The 27,134-nt window shown below is 45.1% G+C and overlaps 1 protein-coding gene across 1 annotated transcript in view; it reads left to right on the forward strand.

Annotated features, from left to right (window-relative positions):
• The window catches only part of LRRC1 (leucine rich repeat containing 1), a 196,218-nt gene that overhangs the window by 107,454 nt on the left and 61,630 nt on the right, over nucleotides 1-27,134 (forward strand). The window contains exons 5-6 of the mRNA XM_073675417.1: nucleotides 24,336-24,392; nucleotides 25,752-25,815. Of these exons, the coding sequence (XP_073531518.1) occupies nucleotides 24,336-24,392; nucleotides 25,752-25,815 (121 nt within the window). The remainder of the gene's footprint in view (nucleotides 1-24,335; nucleotides 24,393-25,751; nucleotides 25,816-27,134) is intronic.

Below are 27,134 nucleotides of genomic sequence, written 5' to 3' on the forward strand. Positions count from 1 at the left end.
TTTGCAGCTTCCGGCTCAGACTGGTGTGTTTTGTCCCCACACGTTGGAACTGTACACTGCAGATGTTGGGAAGGATTTGTGAGCAGAAGAGGGCAGTTGTTGACTACCAGCATCAACAAGGCCATCGGTATTCAGTTCAGACTCCACACATAAGACCTCAGGAGTGGACATGCATGTCAGACATACAGTACAGACCAAAAGTTTGGACACACCTTCTCGTTTAAAGATTTTTCTGTATTTTCATGACTTTGAAAATTGTACATTCACACTGAAGGCATCAAAACTATTAATTAACACATGTGGAATTATATACTTAAAGTGTGAAACAACTGAAAATATGTCTTATATTCTAGGTTCTTCAAAGTAGCCACCTTTTGCTTTGATGACTGCTTTGCACACTCTTGGCATTCTATTGATGAGCTTCAAGAGGTAGTCACCGGAAATGGTCTTCCAACAATTTTGAAGGAGTTCCCAGAGATGCTTAGCACTTGTTGGCCCTTTTGCCTTCACTCTGCGGTCCAGCTCACCCCAAACCATCTCGATTGGGTTCAGGTCTGGTGACTGTGGAGGCCAGGTCATCTGGTGTAGCACCCAATCACTCTCCTTCTTGGTCAAATAGCCCTTACACAGCCTGGAGGTGTGTTTGGGGTCATTGTCCTGGAGAAAAATAAATGATGGTCCAACTAAACGCAAACCAGATTGAATAGCATGCCGCTGCAAGATGCTGTGGTAGCCATGCTGGTTCAGTATCCCTTCAATTTTGAATAAATACCCAACAATGTCACCAGCAAAGCACCCCCACACCATCACACCTCCTCCTCCATGCTTCACTTTGGGAACCAGGCATGTAGAGTCCATCCGTTCACCTTTTCTGCGTCGCACAAAGACACTGTGGTTGGAACCAAAGATCTCAAATTTGGACTCATCAGACCAAAGCACAGATTTCCACTGGTCTAATGTCCATTCCTTGTGTTCTTTAGCGCAAACAAGTCTCTTCTGCTTGTTTCCTGTCCTTAGCAGTGGTTTCCTAGCAGCTATTTTACCATGAATGCCTGCTGCACAAAGTCTCCTCTTAACAGTTGTTGTAGAGATGTGTCTGCTGCTAGAACTCTGTGTGCCATTGACCTTGTCTCTAATCTGAGCTGCTGTTCACCTGCGATTTCGGAGGCTGGTGACTCGGATAAACTTATCCTCAGAAGCAGAGGTGACTTTTGGTCTTCCTTTCCTGGGGCGGTCCTCATGTGAGCCAGTTTCTTTGTAGCGCTTGATTGTTTTTGCTACTGCACTTGGGGACACTTTCAAAGTTTGCCCAATTTTTTGGACTGACTGACCTTCATTTCTTAAAGTAATTATGCATACATACTTCTACGATGTGCGGCTTGTCCGGCTTCCAAATAGACTAGTGATTGCTAGACGTTGGCTGAAGATAAAGAAATAATTAGCAACATGCTTGATATTTTCCCTGTACTTTACACATGTCAGTAACTATATATAACCGTGCTCGCGTTTCCAGCCAGTTATCGGCAGCTTCTGTCCATATACTATCAGGCGTGTATTTTTTTCCTGGGAGTCAGTTTCGTTCCTGCATAATGTACTGGCATCTGAATAGCACATCTTTGTCTTCTGTGCATATTTTTGTCATTTTTTTTGTTACTCGCAGCATTTACTCCTTGTCCTAAAATACGAGGTTAGAAAAGATTAGTGGAGATTATACCTTTTGGGATAATGTCTGCCTGTTTGTGCTCCATTTAGACCTAAATAAAGCCCTGTAAAATCAGCGTGTTACTATGGTGACATGACAAAAGCTTAGCGTATGAAGTAAAGGAAAGGCTTACTGACATCTATAATGGCTAGTAGACTCCAGTGGGCAATTGTAAGCATATAAATCTATACATTTCTATTTGTTTTTTTCCATTGTATTTTATTACATTCACCATTGGGGGAAAAAAACAGGAGCTGTCCAATTTACCCTGATTATACAAGCCGGAAATGGCATGTTGGTTTTGGAAATGCGTACAAAAGATAAAGAACCTTTTGTTTTTCATGCCAGCAATGTAACAAATGCTCCGTCGGTATTCAGAATATTCTCATTTCATTCCTGGCCTGAGCAAACACAACATTTCTCCAAAGTAAGTCAGAGGGAAATTTCCGGCACAACAGCAAACGTTTAGTTTTCCACCATTGTTGCCTGCTAACTTCACATAGTGGCCCATAGATGTCCTGCTTTATAACATACATCTAAACCTGCTCAAATAAGCCACATTCTTGGTAATGGGTATAACTTAGGTTTTTGCACTCTAAGCAAATCACTAATACATGAATATAAATAGTTGTATATTCACTTTCAAAGAGCAATGCCAGCTGGAGCATTAATGAATTTAACAATAAACCAATATTTACTACCTCTACAGTACAGGTAATGTCTGATTGCTTGGGTCCCCACAGTCGGGCCACCTAGAGATGACCAAGATGGAACCTCTCAGGTTGTACATGCATTCCTATCTGAAGACAACATGTTGTAGGGCAGCTGGAGTTGAGCACACAGCTTTGTGGGAAACTCTTCAGTGTAACTTGTGTTTATTCATTTGTTCTTTACACTTAGTCCAGTGGTCAGTGATTTATGAGCTGTCTTGGTATGCAAAGTCATACTGAAAAAGGTTGTCAGACACTGGCTATGTCCACCTCCTGGATTGCTAAGCATAGTAAAGAGCTACTTTCAATCTGCTTAGTTCTTCCTGCTCTATAACCTGCTTTGTGCAGATCAGACAAAACAATTACGGTAATGTGACTCATTACATGTGAGCATTTTTTTGTGTCACATTGTCTCTGGAGCTGCTGAGAGCTATGCAATCTTCTTACAAGATCCTTACTACACGATCTGGTTTCTGGCTGGAATGGCTCTCCAACTTGAGTGACAGTGCTGGTGCAGTGTTAGTATCTCTATAAAGCTCAGCACAAGTTCTACTGTAATACATTCCGCTATCAGTGGTCTGTTCTAGAGCGCACAGTTATCAATGTATTTCCAAAGAGATAACAGGCAGGGCATTTAAACAAACATACAGCTCAGGAAAGTGAGCTAGGATTGGAGGAAATTCTCTGGCAACTGTGGGGCTGGGGATTTTGCAAGATTTATGACTGCAGCTTGTCAGGATTCGGGGGGGGGGGGGGGGGGTGCCGGGCGGCTGGGAGGTTAGCAGCTAAATGCTGTATAGAAATGGCTAGATAGAGATGGCTGGAACACTTTTAGCAATCCACTCTCAGCCAGGGTCTGGGCAGGCACTAGTTTTTGAGCTTTCTAGAAACCAGCTGTACATTATGAAAGATTAAAGCTTTCATTGCAGAAGATGGCATAAAAATTAGCAAGTTTTAAAATTACTTGCTTTTACTATGTAAATAGCTAAAGCAATTTAATAACGTTACAATACCCCTTTTAAGAAGTAGCAGTGGTTTGGCTGGTACAGTTTGTCAACACTTTGAGCTTAACCACCTTCTTAGAGATTATATATGAATGATAAATTCACAGAATTTTTATTTATACCCCTTTGTTTTGCTCCTCTATACAAAGCAGTTATTGTAACAAAACCTATAGCCATCTAAAACTAAACAAGAATCACTTTGTATAACTGGCATTATAGTCAGTCTACCTATTAAAAAGGTTATTTCAGGTTTAGAAAATGAAGCTCATTGATTGTATGAGAAAAAAAAAAATAACTGTTTACTTACAGAAGCTGAAAACCGGTCCTGGTCATGTGCAGCTTGTCACAAGAGGGACACCTTACAACTGTAAGGTACTACATGACCATCACAGAAATCCATCCTCTGAAAGCAAACGATAGTTATCATTTATTGAGAGCAAGCAGAGCACATAAAGGCGTGGGTTCCTGTGCCCGTCTGATATGATTGATCCTTTCATCTTATTAATGTCATTCCATTCTGTGGGCCCATCGGGTTCACCTAACTCCGGTTTAGGGTTAATCTGGTGGAACGACTGAACGCACTGCAGAAATACAGTGTAAACCGGTTCTAAAAAGTAGAGATTGTGCAAGGCGGAGAACCACAGAGCATTCATCTTTAAACTAGGCTAGCTTTCATTGACCCATCGCCTACGACTACAGTCACAGGTAGAACATGGCCAATTAAAGCATTAAAGTAACGACTCCGATACAATGAAAGAGATCGCCATGAGTCTGAGTGTATATGTAATCATACATGTGCTGGGCCTCCGTTTCCTGATGGTTTTTGCTTTTTCCTGCCCTGATATACACTCCTCAACATTAAAATTGAAATGCCAAAAAAGAAAAGTAGTGCAATTCTGGAAATCACAGGATCGGTAGATGTGTTAATGATATAATTTGCATATAATTAACATAGAATCATAGAATGGTAGAGTTGGAAGGGACCTCCTGGGTCATCTGGTCCAACCCCCTGCTCAAAGCAGGATTCACTAAATCATCTCAGACAGATGTCTGTCCAGCCTCTGTTTGAAGACGTCCATTGAAGGGGAACTCACCACCTCTCGTGGCAGCCTGTTCCACTCATTAATCACCCTGTCAAAAAGTTTTTTCTAATATCTAATCTGTGTCTCCTCCCATTTAGTTTCATCCCATTGCTTCTAGTCTTTCCTTGTGCAAATGAGAATAAAGATGATCCTTCTACAATGTGACAGCCCTTGACATATTTGTAGACAGCTATTAAGTCTCCTCTCAGTCTTCTTTTTTGCAAGCTAAACATTCCCAAATCCTGCAACCGTTCCTCATAGGACATGGTTTGCAGACCAGTCACCATTCTGGTCGCTCTTCTCTGAACTTGCTCCAGTTTGTCTATGTCTTTTTTAAAATGTGGTGCCCAAAACTGTACACCGTATTCCAGATGAGGTCTGACCAAAGAGGAGTAAAGACCGGTAATGACTTCACGTGATCTAGACTGTATGCTTCTGTTAATACATCCCAGAATTGTATTTGCCTTTTTTGCTGCTGCATCACACTGTTGACTCATGTTCAGTCTATGATCTATTAGTATACCTAAGTCTTTTTCACATGTACTGTTGCTTAGCTCTATTCCTCCCATTCTGTATATGCTTTTTTCATTTTTATTGCCCAGATGTAGTACTTTGCATTTTTCCCTGTTAAAAACCATTCTGTTGGTTGCTGCCCACTGCTCCAGTTTATTTAGGTCTTTTTGAATCCTCTCTCTCTCTTCTCTAGTATTAGCTATCCCTCCTAGCTTTGTGTCATCAGCAAATTTAATCAGTTTACCCTCAATTCCTTCATCTAAATCAGGGGTCTCAAACTCGGCTGGGTATATGGGCCGCACATGGAAAAAATTTGAATTTGGGGGGCCGCATTCTTTGTTCAATGTGACATTTTTAGTGATACCATTTTTTTTTGTATACACCTTTTGAACATTTTTTCCGTGTTTATTTTTTTATAGCTTGGGTCGTTATGGATGTGGCGATAATAAACGTGCACTTTTTTGTGTTTACTTTAGTTTACATATAAAACAGCATTTTTAGTGCCCAATATTTTTTCAGGCTTTATTTTTATTTTTTTGATTTTTACAATTTTGTTTCCCCCAATTGGCCACATACAGTAATATTGTCTTACAATTAGCATCATATAGTAATAATGGCAAACATCTTGTAGTAATGTTCCCCATCCAAGTCCCCATCTTGTACTAATGTGCCCCATCCAGGTCCCCATCCTGTGGCTATGTGCCTCATCCAGGTCCCCATCTTGTGGCTATGTGCCCCATCCAGGTCCCCATCTTGTGGCTATGTGCCCCATCCAGGTCCCCATCTTGTGGCTATGTGCCCCATCCAGGTCCCCATCTTGTGGCTATGTGCCCCATCCAGGTCCCCATCCTGTGGCTATGTGCCCCATCCAGGTCCCCATCTTGTGGCTATGTGCCCCATCCAGGTCCCCATCTTGTGGCTATGTGCCCCATCCAGGTCCCCATCTTGTGGCTATGTGCCCCATCCAGATCCCCATCTTGTGGCTATGTGCCCCATCCAGATCCCCATCTTGTGGCTATGTGCCCCATCCAGGTCCCCATCTTGTGGCTATGTGCCCCATCCAGGTCCCCATCTTGTGGCTATGTGCCCCATCCAGGTCCCCTCTTGTGGCTATGTGCCCCATCCAGGTCCCCTCTTGTGGCTATGTGCCCCATCCAGGTCCCCATGCTGTGGCTATGTGCCCCATCCAGGTCCCCTCTTGTGGCTATGTGCCCCATCCAGGTCCCCATGCTGTGGCTATGTGCCCCATCCAGGTCCCCTCTTGTGGCTATGTGCCCCATCCAGGTCCCCATGTTGTGGCTATGTGCCCCCTGTGTTGTTCTTCACACACATAAAAAAAAAAAAAAGATGATTCTCACCTGTCCTCCGTTCCCTCGGCGGCCTTCCTGCAGATGTGGCCCGCAGGCACCACAGAGTCCGACCCCTTGACGATCCCGACCTGGTCCAGGAGGAGCCGCCGACAGCAGCGCTGCATTGCCGCACAGAGACTGTCTCCCAGCACAGCATTTTCAATGTCAGCCGCCGGCCAATCAGAGGCCAGCAGCTGACATCTGCATATGGCAATGACGTCATACTCGCTGCGCCGACACGCAGATATCAGCTGCTGGCCTCTGATTGGCCAGCGGCTGGCATTGGAAATGCAGTGCTGGGAAACAGTCTCTGTGTGGCAATGCAGCGCTGCTGTCGGCGGCTCCTCCTGGACCAGGTCGGGATCGTCAAGGGGTCTGTGCCTGCGGGCCGCATAAAGCAGCCTCAGGGGCCGCATGCGGCCCGCGGGCCGCGTGTTTGAGACCCCTGATCTAAATCATTGATAAAGATGTTGAACAATACAGGTCCCAGGACGGAGCCCTGTGGTACCCCACTTGAGACATTCATCCAGCTGGATGTGAAGCCATTTACAACCACCCTTTGAGTCCGATCACTAAGCCAGTTATGAATCCACCTAACAGTTGCCTGGTCCATTGCATACTTGGTCATTTTTTCAATAAGGATGGTGTGAGATACTTTGTCAAATGCTTTGCTGAAGTCAAGATATACTATATCTACAGCATTTCCCTGATCCACCCAGTCAGTGATTCTGTCATAGAAGGAAATTAAGTTAGTCTGACATGACTTGTTAGTTACAAACCCATGCTGACTCTGGTTAATCACTTCATTCTTATCCATGTACTTACATACATGTTGTTTAATAATTTGTTCAAAGATCTTTCCTGGTATAGAAGTCAGACTCACCGGCCTATAGTTCCCTGGGTCCACGTTCTTCCCCTTTTTGAAGATAGGAACAACATTTGCTCTTCTCCAGTCTTCTGGGACTTCTCCTGTTCTCCAAGAATTTTCAAAGATTATGGAGAGTGGTTCTAAAATTTCTTCTACGATCTCCTTCAGTACTCTGGGGTGTAATTCATCTGGACCTGGAGACTTGAACTCATTTATGTTAGCTAAATATTCCCTCACAATCTTTCTGTTTACAGATAACTTGGATTCCTCTATTCCTTTAAAAGGACAGTGAAGATCAGTTGATGTTACATTTTCTTTCTGAGAGAAAACAGATGCAAAATAGGAATTAAAAAGTTCGGCCTTCTCAACATCCTCTCTTACCATTTCTCCATTTTCATCCTGTAAAAATCCTATAGCATCTTTGACTTTTCTTTTACTTTTGACATACCCCCAAAATCCTTTTTTATTGCTTTTGACATCTCTTGCAAGCCTTAATTCATTGTCAGCTTTAGCTAACCTGATACGTGCCCTGCAGGATCTGCAGACTGCATTATAATCTTCTTTAGATATGCCTCCCTCTTTCCATTTAATAAAAATTTCTTTCTTTCTTTTTAGCATGTGTTTAAGTTCTGTGTTCATCCATCCTGGTTTCCTTAAATGCTTCCCATTCTTCCTACTTTTCGGGATTGTTAACGATTGTGCTTTGAGAATCTCATTTTTAAAAATTTCCCATCCTTCCTGGACATTTTTGTCCTTAAGGACATCCAGCCATTGGATCCGTCCTATTCTCTTTCTGAGTCTCTTAAAATCTGCCTTTCTAAAATCTAACCTTGAAGTTTGAGTCTTCACATGTCTTCCTCCTCTAGTTATCCAAAATTCTATAATAGCATGATCGCTGCCTCCTAGCGTCCCAGCCACCTTTACCTCCTCAACCATTTCCTCCCTGTTTATAAGGATTAGATCCAAAGTAGCAGATCCCCTTGTTTTCTCCCCTACCTTTTGGAAGATAAAGTTGTCAGCAAGAGAGGATAAGAATTTGCTTGACCTGTTAGTTTTACTTGAGAGAGATTCCCAACAAATGTCTGGATAGTTGAAATCTCCCATGACCACTACGTCATATTTTTTGGAGAACTTGGTCATTTGATACATAAAGAGTTCATCCATATCTTCAGCTTGCCCAGGTGGCCTGTAGTAAATGCCTACAATGGTGTCCTTTCCGTTGTTCTCTCCTTGTATTCTTACCCAAACAGTTTCCACAGAACTCCCAGTCTCTGAAGCTTCAATCTCTATGCAGATATACGCTTTTCTAAAATACAATGCGACACCTCCTCCTCGTTTATCAAGTGTGTTTCTTGCAAATAAGTTGTATCCTTTTAGCCTTTTATTCCAATCATGTGTATCATCCCACCAAGTTTCAGTGATTCCAATGACATCATATTCCTTTTCCTGCTTTAGTAGTTCCAATTCTCCTTGTTTGTTGCCCATGCTTTGTGCATTTGTATAAAAACATTTTAGTTTGTGATTGGTTTCTCTTCCTCCCATATTTTTATTATTTAAATTGTTTTGTCTTTGTTCTTCCTTTCCACTTCCAGTAGCAGAGATCTCAATAGTATTTGTCAGCTGTATGGCTTTTTCTGGCCTTTTGCTTCCCTTCCCACATTGTTCTAGTTTAAAGCTCTTCTGATGAGTGTAGCAAGGCGACTTCCAAATACATGTTTTCCAGTCTTCGTAAGGTGCACCCCATCTCTAGCAAGTAGTCCATCGTATAGGTAATTCATTCCGTGATCCAGAAATCCAAATCCTTGTTGACGGCACCATCGACGTAGCCAGTTGTTCACCTGTAGAATCTTATTCCACCTCATTGTTCCATGGCCATCCACTGGGATGATGGATGAGAAGACCACCTGCGCTCCCAATTCTTTCACTTTCTTGCCTAAGTCTTCAAAGTCACTGCAGATGGTTTCCAGGTCCTTTCTTGCGGTGTCATTTGTCCCCACAAGTATTAGCAGGAATGGGTAGTGATCTGTAGGTCTGAAGAGTCTTGATATCCTGTCAGACACATCTTTAATTTTTGCTCCTGGAAGACAGCACATTTCTCTTGAGGTTATGTCTGGTCTGCAGATAGCGGCCTCTGTTCCTCTTAACAGGGAATCCCCCATGACCACCACTCTCCGTTTTTTCTTCACAACATTCTTCTTTCTCCATCCAGGAGGATTCTGAGGGCTTACAAGGTTATTCATTGCTGGCAAAGTCTTATTTTGCTGTATTTCTTCATGGTTCTCCTGCGTGAGAGCCTGGTACTGGTTCCTGAGCAGTATGGGTGCTGACTGCCTCTCGATCCTCCTGCTTCTCTGGGTCACATGCTTCCATTCCTCTGTTTCGTCAGGTGCAGTTCGAATTTCTTCTCTTTCTGAATCATGAAGAGATAATTCTGCTCTGTCTAAGAACTCTTCACCTTCCTTAATGATTTTCAAGGTAGTTAACCTCTCTTCTAGATTTCGCAACTTTTCCTCCAACAGGGACACAAGCTTGCATTTCTGGCATGTAACGTTTGGCTTTTCCACTGGCAAGTCTGTGAACATGTAGCAGGATATGCAGCTCACCAAATGGCTCCTGGACTCTTCCATGTTCTTACTGTTAATGTTCTGAAAACAGTGAAAAAAGCTTAAAAAAAAAAAAAGCTTCAAAATGCGCGCGCCGGTAGGTGCGCGGTTTACCGATGTCCTCTTTTCAGCTCCAACAGCCAAAATCCAGTGTTCTTTGAGCTCGCGGAGACTCTTCACTTACCCCAAAATGCAGTGGGAATATGCAAATTATCTCCTCAGGACTCCTCCCCTGTCTATTCATCCTGTGATTTCCACAACTTTTCCTTCTTAAGAAGTTTCTGTAATCTGGCAATGTCTGTATATGTTTTGACATGCGGATTTTGCAGTATTTTTCTTCTTTTGATTGTTTTGCCTACCACGGTGAACAGAGCGCAGCTGAATTAATCTGCCATGACAAATTCTTTGTTAATGGCAAGCTGCTGCTTGACTATGAAAAAAAAAAAATGTTGAAAAATCTGAAATGCTGAGTTTCCATACTTTCTTTATGGGCTAGAGGCTCAAACCGGCGCAGAACTGATCCTTGAATGCAGGCAAAGTGATGTCGTCTAAAGCATCATTAGCATTCAGATTGCTAACATTTTCTCACTCCACCATATGTTTCAGACGCAATATTTGACTGCCAGCAAAGACAGATAATTCTGAATGTGGCCCATTAAGGACAGAGTCCTACTGGACTGACAACAAACCGAGCTGTTTAATGAAATTTAAAAAGCATCTGATCGTAAACTTCATCTTCTCCTTCTCAGCCTTCTAAAATAACAAGCTCTATATTATTTGCTGTCATTTATTTTCTCAAGATCTGAGAGTGGATCTTTTTGAAAGTTAGAACAAAGTCACTTAAGAGTTGTCGTCCTTTGGGGACAATATTTTTTAATTTATTTTTATACTTCAACGCCTGCATTTTGGACTAAAATATATTTTTGCATTTTGGAATTCATTAAACATTTTGTATTTTTTGCCCTTTACAGCTTCTGTGCTGCACTCCACTTCTGGCTGCAGAATAGAATCCATCAGTCGGCCCCTTATGACTAGGAGTCTGTAGCTTCTGTCTTTGGCTACATTCACTCATACATGTGAAACGTCCTAGTGATGTCCAGGCTTTTTCTGAATCTAGGAAGATATAATTTGTATTTCAAAGTTTCATCTGTTTTTCTTTCTTTTTTTTTTTTTTTTTATAGTTGTTGATCTACTAACGGGAATCTGTCGGCAGGTTTTTGCTACCTCATCTGAGAGCAGCCTGATGTAGGCAAGAGAATCTGAATCCAACGATGTATCACTTTGATTACTGGGTGCAGCTGTTCTCACAGGATCAAAGCTTTTAGATTTAGCAATTTAGCACAGCTGAGTAAGCTAACCCCGCCCACACCAGGCTCTGTGTATACAATGTCTGTAGACAGTGAGGTGCTCATCACAGGAGGTGGTGTTGCTGGACCAGCAATGATTAAACTCTTGGTTCTAAAACAATCATTGCAAGCAAACAAAACAGAGGTTGATAAGTGAGATATCACTAAAATGTGTTTTAACCCCTACAGCATGCGGTCTTCAGATTACATTGCAAAAACCTGCTGACTGTAACGGGTCTGGGAGGCGGAACCTCTGAGCTACTATACAAGGGGGCAGTCCTTGTAAGGGAGCGGGTGGCGACTAGGGAAGACGGGCAGGAGGTCACAGCAGGTGACCGGGACAGTCTCTGAGTGAACGGGCTGGAGGTCACGGCAAGTGACCGGGGCAGTCTCTGGATGAACGGGCTGATGGTCACGGCAAGTGACCGGGGCAGTCTCTGGATGAACAGGCAGATGGTCACGGCAAGTGACCGGGGCAGTCTCTGGATGAACGGGCAGATGGTCACGGCAAGTGACCGGGGCAGTCTCTAGGTAAAGGGTTGGTACGACCTTTGGCGGCTGATGATAGACGTGAGCTCCCAGGTGAGCAGGCGAGAGTCTCTGGAAGAACGGGTGGTCACAGCATGTGACGGCGGAGCCTCCAGGAAGACCAACAGACAGGCGGCCGATGAGCGCTCCCAGGTGAGCGGGCAGAAGACTCTGGACAGGCGGGCGGTCACAGCACGTGACGGCAGAGCCTCCAGGTAGGCTAGCGGACAGGCAGCAGATGAGCGCTCCCAGGTGAGCGAGCAGGAGTCACTGGACAGGCAGGTGGTCACAGCACGTGACGGCGGAGCCTCCAGGTAGACTAGCAGGCAGGTAGCAGGTGTGTGCTCCCAGGTGAGCGGGCAAGCTGGTCCATAGACAGACTGACAGGAGTAGTAAGGCAGACCGTCGGACCTCGGGCAAGCAGGCAGGTGGCTGATGTGCGCTCCCAGGTGAGCGGGCAGACTGGTCCTTAGACAGACTGACAGGAGTAGTAAGGCAGACCGTCGGACCTCAGACTAGCAGGCAGGTAGCAGATAATCTGGCAGGAATCTGGCAGGTAACTGGCAACGGGACCTGAGGGCTGAAGCAGAGTAGTAAACAGTGCAACAACATTGCTCGGGCACCTCCATTTTGGAGGAGGTGCCTTATATATGGTGAAGTCCTCCGGCCATTGGCCGGGGACTCCTTAGGACGGCGCGCGCTTCCCCTTTAAGAGGGAGGGAGAGCGCACGCGCGCGCCCTAAGCACAGTGGACGGGAAGGAGCGCGCGCTGCCAGCAGAGCGGGAGGAGGACGCCGGGCACGGAGCAGGGAGGTGAGGGGAACAGCGTCCCTGCCTAGCAGAGGGCAGGGACGCCGGCGCTACAGTACCCCCTCCTTTAGGCCCCCCCTTTTTTAGGCCAGACAAAAATTTAGCTAGGATAATAGGGGCATGGATGTTCTCCCGGGGCCCCCACGTTCTCTCCTCAGGACCAAACCCCCTCCAATCTACTAGAAAAAAGGTCTTTCCTCTTACCCTTTTGGTGGCAAGAATGTTCTCTACCTCAAACTCGTCCTCAGCAGAAACCGGAGCAGGAGGCGTACCTGTAGACTTGGAAAAAGAGTTAAGTACCACAGGTTTGAGGAGAGATACATGGAAGGAGTTAGGGATCCGTAAGTTGGCCGGGAGTTTTAATTTATAGGCCACCGGGTTGATCTGACTGATGACCTCCAGAGGACCGATGAATCGAGGCCCTAACTTGTAAGAAGGTATCTTGAGTCGGACATATTTAGACGAGAGCCAGACTTTATCTCCAGGACGAAATTGTGGAGGATCCAGGCGTTTTTTGTCAGCGTGTCTTTTCATCCGTTCGGACGACTGGAGGAGTGCGGATCGGGTACTCTCCCAAATGGAGGAAAATTTGCTAACGAGAGATTCCGCAGCCGGGTTGTCCACAGAGGTGGAGACAGGAAAAGGAATCAGAGGATGCTGACCGAAGACTACAAAAAACGGGGATTTGGAGGAGGATTCGCTCTCGTGATTGTTATAAGAGAACTCTGCCCATGGTAGGAGATCCACCCAGTCAGAATGATGAGCATTAACGAAGTGCCGGAGGTAACTGGTCAGGTTCTGATTGATCCGCTCCACTTGACCATTAGACTGTGGGTGGTAAGCGGAAGAGAAGTCCAGGGTGACGTCTAGCAGTTTACAAGTGGCTCTCCAGAAACGTGAGGTGAACTGTACCCCACGATCCGACACTATGTGGAGGGGCAGGCCATGAAGACGGAAGATGTGGCGGATAAAGTCTTTAGCCAGCTCGGGTGCAGACGGGAGACCAGGCAGGGGAATAAAGTGAGCCATCTTGGAAAAGCGGTCAGCGACCACCCAAATGACCGTACAACCGGCAGAGACGGGGAGATCAGTTATGAAGTCCATAGCAATATGCTGCCAGGGGGCAGCAGGCACAGGAAGCGGAAGAAGGCGACCGGCTGGCAGGTGTCTCGGGACTTTGTTGCGGGCGCAGGACACACAGGCAGAAACAAAGTCTATTACGTCCTTGTGCAGGGTAGGCCACCAGTAGTGCCGGGCAATAAGCTGGAGGGTCTTTTTCTGACCGGCGTGGCCAGCTAGTTTAGACGAATGGCCCCAGTGTAGGATCTTCTCCCGATCAGGTACTGATACGAACGTCTTACCGGGAGGGAGACGATTTAGGCTCACGGGAGCCACCTGCATTACTCTGGCGGGATCGATGATATGTTTAGGTTCTTCCTCGAGATCGGACACCAGAAAGGATCGGGACAAGGCATCTGCTTTGACGTTTTTGTCAGCCGGGCGAAAATGAAGAACAAAATCAAAGCGAGCAAAAAACAAGGACCACCGGGCTTGGCGCGGGTTAAGTCTCTGGGCATGCTGGAGGTAAGCCAAGTTCTTATGGTCAGTGTAAATTATTACCGGGTGAAGAGCCCCCTCGAGTAGGTAACGCCACTCCTCCAATGCCAGTTTGATGGCCAATAACTCTCGGTGTCCTATGGAATAGTTTCGCTCAGAAGAGGAGAAGAGTTTGGAGAAGAAGCCACAAGTTACCATTCTCCCGGAAGATGATTTTTGGGTAAGTACCGCTCCGGCTCCAGAGGAGGAGGCGTCAACTTCCAGGAAGAACTGCTTGTTGCCGTCCGGGCGATGCAGCACCGGGGCGGAAGAGAAGGCCTGTTTTAGGGAAAGAAAGGCCTCCTCTGCTTCGGGCGGCCACTCTTTGGGATTAGTACCTTTACGGGTGAGCGCGGAAATTGGGGCAGTCCGGGAAGAGAAGTGTGGTATGAAGAGGCGGTAGTAGTTGGCGAAGCCCAGGAATCGCTGAATGGCCTTCAACCCCTCCGGTCGAGGCCATTTCTCGATGGCAGACAGTTTCTCTGGATCCATTCGTAGGCCGGTCTGAGAAATAATGTAGCCCAAAAACGGAAGCGAGGTCTGCTCAAAGAGGCACTTCTCGTATTTAGCGAAGAGGTGATTCTGCCTGAGCCTGAGCAGGACCTGACGAACGTCCCTCCGGTGAGTCTGGAGATCCGGAGAGAAGACAAAGATGTCGTCCAGGTACACCACTACGCAGGAGTAGAGAAGGTCCCGGAAGATGTCACTGACCAACTCTTGAAAGACGGCAGGAGCGTTACAGAGACCAAAGGGCATTACCAGATATTCATAGTGGCCGTCCCGGGTGTTGAATGCCGTCTTCCATTCATCCCCCTGACGGATACGAACCAGGTTGTACGCCCCACGGAGGTCCAGTTTGGTGAAGATTCTAGCCCCCCTCAGACGATCAAATAACTCTGGAATGAGCGGAAGGGGGTACTTATTCTTCACCGTGATCTGGTTAAGGCCTCTATAGTCTATACAGGGACGGAGAGAGCCGTCCTTCTTTTTGACGAAAAAGAAGCCTGCTCCCGCCGGGGAGGTAGATTTCCGGATGAATCCCCTGGCCAGATTCTCCTCAATATATTCGGACATCGACCGGGTCTCAGCAGCGGATAAAGGATAAATACGCCCACGGGGAGGAGTAGTACCAGGTAACAGGTCGATAGGGCAGTCGTATGGTCTATGAGGAGGTAGTGTCTCTGCTTCCTTTTTATTAAAGACATCAGCATAAGACCAATAAGGAATCGGAAGTCCAGGTAGATTAGCTGGGGTAGGAGAAGGACGGACGGGAACCAGACAGGTCTTATGGCAGTCCTGTCCCCAGCGAAGGACTTCTCCAGTCTGCCAGTCAAGCACGGGTGCATGTCTCTGGAGCCAAGGTAGGCCTAGCAAGAGGGCGTGAGAGAGTCCAGGCAGAACATGAAAGGAGATACTTTCAGAATGCAGCATTCCCACCTGCAGAGTAATGGATTCGGTGATGAGTTGGATGGGGCGTGGTAAGAGGCCCCCATCCACGGCAGCAACAGACAAGGGTACAGCCAGAGGTTTGGTGGGGATGCGGTATTTCTCTACCAGGGACTGTGAAATAAGATTCCCGGCTGCTCCAGAGTCCAGTTGGGCTAGTTCGAAATAACGGTTCTCCCCGCAGACGATTGAGACTGACAGCAGCAGAGATGGAGAGGATTTATTCTTGTCTAGGTTGACCTCTCTGAGCGAACCTAGACACAGGCGTTTCCCGACCTCTCCGGGCAGGCACGGATCCGGTGCTCCTTACTGCCACAGTAGAAGCAGCTCCCTTCGGCACGGCGTAAGTCCTGACGGGTTTTGACCATCTTGGTCTGGTCAACCTGCATAGACTCAGGAGAGTGTACCTGGGTAGAGACGGAGGGAGTGACGGGTTTCTGAAAAGTAGGAGCTAGACATGGTAACCTCCTCTCACGGGTGACCTCTTTGGCACGCTCCTGGAACCGTAGGTCAATCCGGGTGGCAAGAGTTATTAGGTCATCGAGAGTGGTAGGAATGTCCCGACCGGCAAGTTCATCTTTAATACGGCCGGACAGACCCTCCCAGAAGACGGAAACCAGAGCGTCGTTATCCCAGGCCAGCTCCGAGGCAAGGGTACGGAACCGTATGGCATATTGGCCCACGGTGAGACTTCCCTGACGGAGGCGTAGCAGTGATGATGCGGATGAGGTCTTCCGTCCGGGTTCGTCGAAGACTTTCCGGAAAGCCGTGAGAAAAGCAGGCAAGTTGGACACCAGGGGGTCTCCTCTCTCCCATAGAGGATTTAGCCAGGCCAGGGCCTCCCCGGTGAGATGGGACATGATGAATGCAATTTTGGCCCGGTCGGAGTTAAACTGGTGGGACAATAGTTCAAAGTGCAGGGTGCACTGATTTATGAAGCCCCGAGCCTGGGCGGAGTCGCCGCCGAAGCGAGGAGGTGCAGAAAGCCGGGGTCCAGGGTAGGATACCATGGTATTAGTGGGCAGCGGAGCTGCCGGATTGCGAGACATGGCACTGGCGGAGGTTGCTGGTGGAGCAGTCAGTGTGTCCAGGCGAGTATTGACATTCCGCAGGTGACCCAGGATGGACTCCTGTTGGGACCTTTGACGGGACAGTTCATGACACAGGTCCGAGAGCGAGGGAGCTTGGGTGCCACCGGGTTCCATGGCCCGAGCAAACTGTAACGGGTCTGGGAGGCGGAACCTCTGAGCTACTATACAAGGGGGCAGTCCTTGTAAGGGAGCGGGTGGCGACTAGGGAAGACGGGCAGGAGGTCACAGCAGGTGACCGGGACAGTCTGAGTGAACGGGCTGGAGGTCACGGCAAGTGACCGGGGCAGTCTCTGGATGAACAGGCAGATGGTCACGGCAAGTGACCGGGGCAGTCTCTAGGTAAAGGGCTGGTACGACCTGTGGCGGCTGATGATAGACGTGAGCTCCCAGGTGAGCAGGCGAGAGTCTCTGGAAGAACGGGTGGTCACAGCATGTGACGGCGGAGCCTCCAGGAAGACCAACAGACAGGCGGCCGATGAGCGCTCCCAGGTGAGCGGGCAGAAGACTCTGGACAGGCGGGCGGTCACAGCACGTGACGGCAGAGCCTCCAGGTAGGCTAGCGGACAGGCAGCAGATGAGCGCTCCCAGGTGAGCGAGCAGGAGTCACTGGACAGGCAGGTGGTCACAGCACGTGATGGCGGAGCCTCCAGGTAGACTAGCAGGCAGGTAGCAGGTGTGTGCTCCCAGGTGAGCGGGCAAGCTGGTCCATAGACAGACTGACAGGAGTTGGAAGGCAGACCGTCGGACCTCGGGCAAGCAGGCAGGTGGCTGATGTGCGCTCCCAGGTGAGCGGGCAGACTGGTCCTTAGACAGACTGACAGGAGTAGTAAGGCAGACCGTCGGACCTCAGACTAGCAGGCAGGTAGCAGATAATCAGGCAGGAATCTGGGAGGTAACTGGCAGGTAACTGGCAACGGGACCTGAGGGCTGAAGCAGAGTAGTAAACAGTGCAACAACATTGCTCGGGCACCTCCATTTTGGAGGAGGTGCCTTATATATGGTGAAGTCCTCCGGCCATTGGCCGGGTACTCCTTAGGACGGCGCGCGCGGCCCCTTTAAGAGGGAGAGCGCACGCGCGCGCCCTAAGCACAGTGGACGGGAAGGAGCGCGCGCTGCCAGCAGAGCGGGAGGAGGACGCCGGGCACGGAGCAGGGAGGTGAGGGGAACAGCGTCCCTGCCTAGCAGAGGGCAGGGACGCCGGCGCTACACTGACAAATTCCTTTTAGGAGTCAATGGATAATGTTAAAACAGTGCTTTACCTGCTTCAGTGAAAAACAACAACAAAATGACAAAGTGCATGTAGGATTACACATATGGAAAAATCTGTCTGTGTCTCTTGGATGGTAACGTTCCCTCAAATGTGGTCATAAATCAACTGAGAGGAGCTCAGAAAAAGCCTACGTTCACACAGACTATATTATGGCTAGATGTGCATGAAAATGAAGACCCTGTAAAAGTCAAATGGTGTAAAATTTGTAATGGATCCCAAATGCAAAAAATGATTTTTAGCCCCAAAATATATGCAAACATTGTCCCAAGATGTGGACACCACCTTTAACATAGGTAAGCAATTACACCTGTTGGTGACCATAAGTGCAATATTTTGGTTTGGAATGGCTCCTTAGTGAGCAGAAACATTGCAAGGGTGAATAATGGAAGTGCTACGACCTTCTTTAGTATTTTACTGTGACCATTGTTACCTTGTGAATTAGGACAGGGTTTAGATGGTGATGACTAGACGACGGAGTCAGAATATCTCTAAAATTGCACGTTTTGTGGGGTGTTCTCTGCAGTAGTTGGTATATTTGATGACCTTGTCACTGGGCCATGAGCATCCAAGACTCATTCATGTGAGATGTGGGGAGTGACGGCTGCTATTGTTTGCTCCAGTCAAACAGAAGAGCTTCTCTATCACAATTACTACATATTATTGAAAATTTGTAACACGCCTGATCGTTTTTTTGACGAATATACTCGTTCAGCCGAATCTTCGGATTGTGGTGGCATCAGACAGTGGTGTTAACCCCTTTACCCCCAAAAGGTGGTTTGCACATTAATGACCAGGCCAATTTTTACAATTCTGACCACTGTCACTTTATGAGGTAATTACTCTGGAACGCTTCAACGGATCCCCCTGATTCTGTTTTTTCGTAACATATTGTACTTCAGGATTGTGGTAAAATTTCTTCGTTATTACTTGTGTTTATTTGTAGGAAAAAAAAACTGAAATTTTGCGAAAATTTTTAGAAAATTTCGCAATTTTCATGCCCTTAAATCAGAGAGATATGTCACACAAAATAGTTGATAAATAACATTTCCCACATGTCTACTTTATATCAGCACAATTTTGGAACCAAACTTTTTTTTTTTTTTTATTAGGGAACTATAAGGGTTAAAAGTTGACCAGCGATTTCTCACTTTTCCAGCAAAATTTACAAAACCATTTTTTTATGGACCACATCACATTTGAAGTCATGTTGAGGGGCCTTTATGACAGAAAATACCCAAATTGACACCATTCTAAAAACTGCACCCCTCAAGGTGCTCAAAACCACATTCAAGAACTTTATTAACCCTTCAGGTGCTTCACAGGAATTTTTGGAATGTGGAAGAAAAAAATTAACATTTAACTTTATTCACAAAAATGTTTCTTTAGACCCCAATTTTTTTATTTCTGCAAGGGTAACAGGAAAAAATGGACCCCAAAATCTTTTGTGCAATTTCTCCTGAGCACACTGATACCCCATATGTGGGGAAAATACAGTGTTTGGGCGCACGGCAGGGTTCAGAAGGGAAGGAGCACGGTGTGACTTTTTGAAGGCAAAATTGGCTGGAATCGAGAGCGGCCGCGTTTGGAGAGCCCCTGATGCGCCTGAACAGTGGAAAACCCCCGCAAGTGACCCCATTTTGGAAACTAGACCCCTCAAGGATTTTATCAAGTGTTATAGTGAACATTTTGAACCCAGAGGTACGACAGAATTTGATAACATTAGGTCATCATATTGAATAAGTTGTCATTAGTCTTGAGCGCAAGTTCTCGCTGCTTGAGTTTGCATCGGGTACTCAGGTATGCACCAAGTATCGTGGGTGCTCGAGTGACATGCTCGAGTCCCCGCCCACGTGTTTCACGGTTATTAGACACCCAAAAAAAAACATGCGGGGATCGCTCGTGCATGGCGGGCAATCCCCGCAAGGTTTTTTTGGCCGCAAAGTATATGGGACGGAGACTCGAGCATGTCACTCAAGCACCCGCGATACTCGGTGCATACCCGAGCACCGATGCAAACTCAAGTAGCGAGCACTTGCGCACAACACTGGTCGCCATATCGTCAGCATTTTTTTTCCTTTACTTTTGAAAAAATCCCAACCCTATCACAACCCCAACCCTAGCGTTTATTTTTTACGCCGTTCCTCGTGTGGTATAAGTGATTAGACTACTTATTCTTCGGGTCGGTGCGATTACAGCGATACCAGATTCATATCAGGTTTTTATGATTGACACTAAAAGACGCTTTTTTTTTTGCAAAGACTAGTTTTTGCATCGCCATATTTTGAGAGCTATAATTTTTCCATTTTCGGCCGACAGTCATGTGATGACTTGTTTTTTGCGGGACAAGTTGACCTTTTTATTGGTACCATTTTTGGGCACGTGACCTTTTCTGATCGCTTTGTATTCCGATTTTTGGGAGGCATAATAAACAAAAAACAACAATTCAGAAATTGTTTTTTTTTATGCTGTTCGCTGTTCTGCATGTGGTAAAATTGATAAGGTAGCTTTATTCTTCGGGTCAGTACGTTTACAGCGATACCTCGTTTATATTTTTTTTTTATGTTTTGGCGCTTTTACACAATAAAAACTATTTTATAGAAAAAATAATTTTTTTGTAGCTCTTTATTCTGGGGGCTATTTTTTTTTCGGATGATGGAGCTGTATGGCGGCTCTTTTGCGGGACAAGATGACGTTTTCAGCTGTACCATTTTTATTTGCATTCGTCTTTTTGATCGCGTGTTATTCCACTTCTTGGTTTGCGGTATGATGATAAAGCATTGTGTTTTGCCTCCTGTTTTTTTTTTTTTTTTTTTTTTTTTTTTTAACAGTGTTCACTAAAGGGGTGAACTAGTGGGACAGTTTCATAGGTCAGGTCGTTCCGGACGTGGCGATACCTAATGTGTGTACTTTTATTGGTTTATTTATTTATTTTTTTTCATGATAAATTATATATTATGGGTACAATATATTTTTATTTTTGGGGGATTATTTTTTTTAATTTTTTTAGATTTTTACATGGTTTTTTTATATATTTTTTTTCACTTTCTGGCACTTTTTTAGTTTTAAACTTTGTTCCACTATGGGACTTTCACTTTTTGCAGCCTGATCGCCTGTATAGCACAGGAATGCAGCACCATACCTATGCCATGCAGCCTGTCAGCGCTGCACAGGGAGAAGTTACTTTGGTCATGCACTGCGCGTGACCAAAGTAACTTCCTGCTTGCTGGTGACCCGGATGTTGTCATGATGACATGGGGTCACCATGACAACATCCAGGAGCTGCCGTAGACTGCGCGGGACACCGGCAGAGGAGGTAAGTATCAGCGCTTACCTCCCCTTGCCCCCGTAATGCTGCGATCGACTTCTCATTTACCAATGAGAGAGAGAGAGAGAGAGAATGTTTTAAGGCATTTTTATTACTTACTGCAAAGTCAAAAGTTTACATACTCTAAGATTACTATGCCTTTAAACAATTGTGGACTGCTCATATGATGAGGTCATGTGTTCGGAAGCTTCTGGTAGGTTTTTGGCAACATCTGAGTTAGAAACACACTGAGAATGTATTTTAATGCACACCTCAAACACACTGCTTCTTTGTGTAGCATCATGGGAAAGTCTAAAGAAATCAGCCAAGATATCAGGAAGAGAATTGTGGACTTGCACAAGTCTGGCTCATCCTTGGGTACAATTTCAAGATCCCTGAAGGTGCCTCGTTCATCTGTACAAACAATTATACGCAAATACAAACAAGATGGGAAATTCCAGCCATCATACCGCTCAGGAAGGAGACGGGTTATGTGTCCCAGAGATAGACGTGCTTTGGTCCAACATGTGCATATCAACTCAAGGGCAAAAGCAAAAGACCTTGTGAAGATGGCAGAAGCTGCTAAGATTGTGTCAATATCCACAGTGAAACAAGTACTGTATCAACATGGGCTGAAAGGCCACTCTACCAGGAAGAAGCCATTACTCCAAAAGAAACATAAACAAGCCAGATTAATGTTTGCAAATGCACACAGGAACAGAGACCTTAATTTTTGGAGACCTGTCCTGTGGTCTGATGAAACTAAAATTTAACTTTTTGGGCATAATGACCATCTTTCCGTTTTGGAGGAAAAAGGAGAAGCTTGGAAGTCTAAGAACACCATCCCAACTGTGAAACATGGGGGTGGCAGCATCTTGTTGTGGGGTTGTTTTGTTGCAGGAGGGACTGGTGCACTTCACAAAATAGATGGCATCATGAGAAAAGAAGATTGTGGCAATACTGATGCAACATCTCAAGACATCAGCCAGGAAGATAAAGCTTGGGAGGAAATGGGTTTTCCAAATGGACAATGACCCGAAGCATACTGCTAAAATGGTAACAAAATGGCTTAAGGAAAACAAAGTCAATGTTTTGGAGTGGCCATCTCAAAGCCCTGATCTCCTGAATTTATGTGCAAAGCTGAAAAGGCAGGTGCGAGCAAGGCGACCTACAAACCTGGATGAGTTACAAAAGTTCTGTCAGGAGGAATGGGCCCAAATTCTGACCAACTATTGTGAGAAGCTTGTGGAAGGATATCCCAAACATTTGACCCAAGTCATTCCGTTTAAGGGCAATGGTACCAAATACTAATGAAATGTATGTAAACTTTTGACTTTGCAGTAAGTAATAAAAACGCCTTAAAACATTCTCTCTCTCTCTCATTATTCTGGCATTTGGCAAATATTAAAAATTTTGGTAATCCTAATTGACCTAAAACGGGAAAGTTTATTCTGATTTCATGTCAGAGTTTGTATATTCTCCCCCTTGTTTGTATAGAATTCCACCTGGTATTCATTTTTTTTTTTATTTTTTTTTTTTATACGTACCCACCCTCTGAAAACCTACTCCTAGGGAATAATTTGGATTGTGATCCCCAATGACAGTGAGGTTAATGTGTGCAAAGTACTGCAGAATATGTTGGTGCTATATAAATAAAATGAATAGACAAGCTTGCAGCCATTCAGTAAGGTCAGTGACTTGTGCCATCTACATGGGTAGAGCTACTTGAGTTCAGTGGTTGGCTGCAGCGCTGTTGACAGTGACATCGGCTCTTCAGACAAAAGAAGGCGAGGCAGCGACAAAGGGCCGGCATTGGACCCTGTGAGGGTATAATACTGTTTCTTTTCTTATAACTACCACAGCTTGTAGTCTGTAGTTTTCTGAAAAGGGACAGCTCCTTGACTACCCTTCTCTTATTTGATCCTGTTCTGTCTCCTACTACAATTCAACTGTGAGGAATGTATTTATTCTACTCATTTTTATATAGCGCCATTAATTCCTCTGCGCTTTACAGACAAGGGCTGAACATGTATGATGTATGAACTTGGAGCTCACAATCTAAATTCCCTATCAGTATGTCTGTGGAGTTTGGGAGGAAACCGGAGAACCTGGAGGAAACCCACACAAACACGGGGAGAACATACCAACTCCTTACAAATGTTGTCCTTGGTGGGATTTGAACCCAGGACCCCAGCGCTGCATTGCTAACCACTGAGCCACCTTGCTGCCCACAGAAAATCTGCCTTTTCTCCCCTCATCGGTTTCTGACAGTAATGTTTACAAGTGGCTCCGTCAGGTAAAGAGATGACCATCAGAAACTCAACCCATTAGTACATGGACTTCTGCCTTTTTGGAGAATAATTCAGTGGCCACTGCCCATAAGGGCTCATAGTTGTTTGTGAACTGTTCCTGACCATTATAGCCACCTTCCCGCACTGCTTGGACTAGTCATACTGAGCTTCTACCCCTTTTAGTGATCGTCAATGGATGATGGATAGGGTCACACACAGGAAACTAAAGGCCCCGTCACACTAAGCGACGCTACAGCGATCCCGACAACGATACGACCTGTCAGGAATCGTTGCTGCGTCGCTATGTGGTCGCTGGTGAGATGTCAAACAGTCAGATCTTCCCAACGACGCAGCAACGATGCGGCGACCCGTAACGATCTGTATAACGATGCACGCCTACATGTTTCTCTGTCTGAGTCATCAACAAGGTCGTTGGTAAGGTGTCAAACACACCGATGCATGCTACCCAGCGGGACCTCAACGATCAAAGAAATGTCCAGACCATTCCGACACGACCAGTGATCTCACAGCAGGGGCCTGGTCGCTGCTAAGTGTCAAACGTAGTGAGATCGCTACTGAGGTCGCTGTTGCGTCACAAAACTTGTGACTCAGCAGCGATCTCGCTTAGTGTGACGGGGGCTTAACTCTTGTGTTCTTTATGGCGGTTTCATGATTATGCTAAAAAGACTGCAAACGATGAGCAAGTTGTTCTTTTGTTAACCTTACTCATTAAAGGTTTAATGTTCTTCTAATTTGTAGAAATCTATGGCTCATTTGCGTTTTTTTACCCCTTGCTGTTATTGGACTCTTCTTATTTTTCAGGCTATCAAACCTCATGTCCTTGGAGTTGAGAGAGAATTTGTTGACCTATTTACCAGAGTAAGTTAATGACTAGTAATTGCTGTTTTCTGGTATTTAACTCCATTGAGAAGAGACACACATTTTCATCCAAAGACCTATCTGTAGCACATATCAATAAAGACATTACAGTCAAATTATAACTGATAAGATTTGGAATATTAATGAGAAGAGACTGCATTAAATAAATTGTGTAGTTGTCGCACCAAAATGACTAATGAGCGGAGAGCTCTCCTGTTCATTACAATTGTATCAACCCTACCGGGGAGCTCATTAAGTGCCGTGTTCATGCTGTGCCACGGAGAAGGCGTATTTAGTCATTTACTATGGAGGACTTCATTATGAGGAATTGTGTCCTCCTATATGCTCATTATTTAAGTCTAGAAGATTAAAAGAAGTTGGAGAATAATGGTTTAAGACCCCCCTGGGCATTCTGTGGGTCTAATCACAGTACTGGCTGAAGCTCCTCTTGTGAGACGTCTTGTAGTGTTGGGGTATGTGAACACCACGTCTTTTTCAGGTGACCGAACTGAGTTTTTTCATGAAGACTCTTCTGCAAATGCTAGATTTTTTTTCTTTTCCTGGTTGTATCTTGTGTTCTTTTTTTGATGTTTTTGACATCCGTCAGGTTTTTTTGGACACCTTTTCCAATTTTGTCTTTTTTTTTTTTTGCCAAATTCAGCAATGAAGAAACAATTAGCATTTTTTTTTTTTTTTTTTTACGTAAAATGCTCAAAAATAAACCTGGTCATCTTTTGAGTCTTCTCATTGACTTCTATTAAGAAGTAGAGAGCATCTTTAAAGTGGAAATCGCCTGTAGATGGGATGGGGCACTTTTAACAGTTTGGCGTCTTTGAAAACCTTAAATGGTTAAAAGATTCTCAAAATATGTACAAGAAGACGTTTTTACTTAGAAATGCACATGTTGTTTCTTTGGATCATTTAGTTAGCCCTTTTTAGGCAGTTTTTGGAGCGGAATTCACATGAAAAAGATGTTGTGTGCACGTAGCCTTACACTGGCAGTCTGACCATGAATGTTTGTTACTACAGAGTCGAAATAGTTAGTAATGCCAGTAAGTATGCCATTTCGCATTCTATAATTGTTGTTTTCCTGTCTACATAGATGAGTTTGTTATGACAAACTTAAATATAGGACAATTATAAGAAACACCTCTGTAATTGAGGCTAAAGCGGCCCTACACCCAGTGGTAATTCATCTGTATACATGCAGGAAATCCGTGTTTTATAGCAAGTGATGATTTATAGCGAACGAGTTATGTAGAGCCTGAATCACTAGGTAGCGTATGTCTTCTTGGATAGAGATGAATCATTGTTTCGCTCGTCTTCTGTTCAGTACTGACTACTTTTTGTTATTGGCAGGTCTGTTTCACAGCTTCATAGACTCGAAGAGCTTGATTTGGGGAACAATGAAATTTATAACCTGGTAAGAGATTTCTTATGTAGAATGTATGGTTGTGACATGTTCCACATTAGGAATCTGTGTTTGGCAACCTTGGTCTACTTTAGACTACATAGGAAAACTTCACATGCTGTGAAATTCGAGGAGTGCATCATATACTGAGCCTCCCAATATAAAGGAAAGTGAGTAAGCACTTAAAGGGTATCTGTCAAGTCAGATAACGCTATTATCTGCAGATTTAGGGTTAATCTGCCTGTTAATCGTGTTAGAAAGTGTTCGGCTGCCTTACTGAAAGTGCAGCTACTAGGAGAAAATGAACTTTATTCCTCCCGGGAGCCACCGGCTTTCAGTCATGAGGTTACTGTTGGCAGCGGCTGTAAGCACGCTCTAGCGCTTTGCACTGATGCACTGCAGAGCTGGCTGTCAGTCAGAGCAGACTGTCAAATTGCCTGGGTGTGCTTACAGCCGCCACTCTCAGTGCTGAGAGGTGACTGTATGGCTAATTTTCTCCCGGGAGTCATGCTTTGATACGGTGGCCAAGCACCTTCTTAATGCTTTTAATCTACATATTAACCCTATATCTGCAGGTTAATAGCATTATCTGACCCGAGAGGTTCCCTTTTAAAGAAACCGTCATTAGAGGGCAGTATCCGTTTATGTAGTAGACGGTCTATGATGTATGAAAATTTTATCTTCCATCCATCGACATCAGTGCTTGTATTATACAGTCGTGGCCAAGTGTTTAATCTGACACAAATTTAGGTTTTCACAATTTCCTGCTTCAGTGTATTTAAATCTTCCATCAGATGTTTCTATGGTTACTGAATTACAATTATAACTATTTCAGAAGTTTTTACACTTTTATGTATTTCAGTAAGTTTATGTAAAAACTCAATAGTTCGTGTTCTCCCTTATTTTTCAAGATTTCTGCAATTCTTCCTGACGTGCTAGATATCAGCTCAAGGGCCAAATCCTAACTGATGGCAACCCATTCTTATCAGTGCTTGGAAGTTATCACAACTTGTGTTTTTTTTTGTCCTCTGCTTGTGGAGAATTGATCACCGGTTCTCCATGGGATTGAGATCTGGGGAGTTTCCTGGCCATGCACCCAAAATGTCATTGTTTTGTTCAATAAGCCACATTTATCACTTTTGTCTTGTTCTTGTTCAATCATTCTGGAATAAAGCATCGTTCATCACCAATTTGCTCCTGGATCATTAGGAGAAGTTGCTCTTGGAGGATGTTTAGATGCCATTTTTTATTCATGGAAGTGTTGCTGTGGTGTTGGACAAAATGATGAACATGGATTAAACATAACCATAAATGGTCCCAAGATGCTTTGT

Source organism: Phyllobates terribilis, unplaced genomic scaffold, assembly GCF_046119375.1.
Source record: "Phyllobates terribilis strain yellow unplaced genomic scaffold, ASM4611937v1 Scaffold_3__8_contigs__length_932513732, whole genome shotgun sequence".
NCBI lineage: Eukaryota > Metazoa > Chordata > Amphibia > Anura > Dendrobatidae > Phyllobates > Phyllobates terribilis.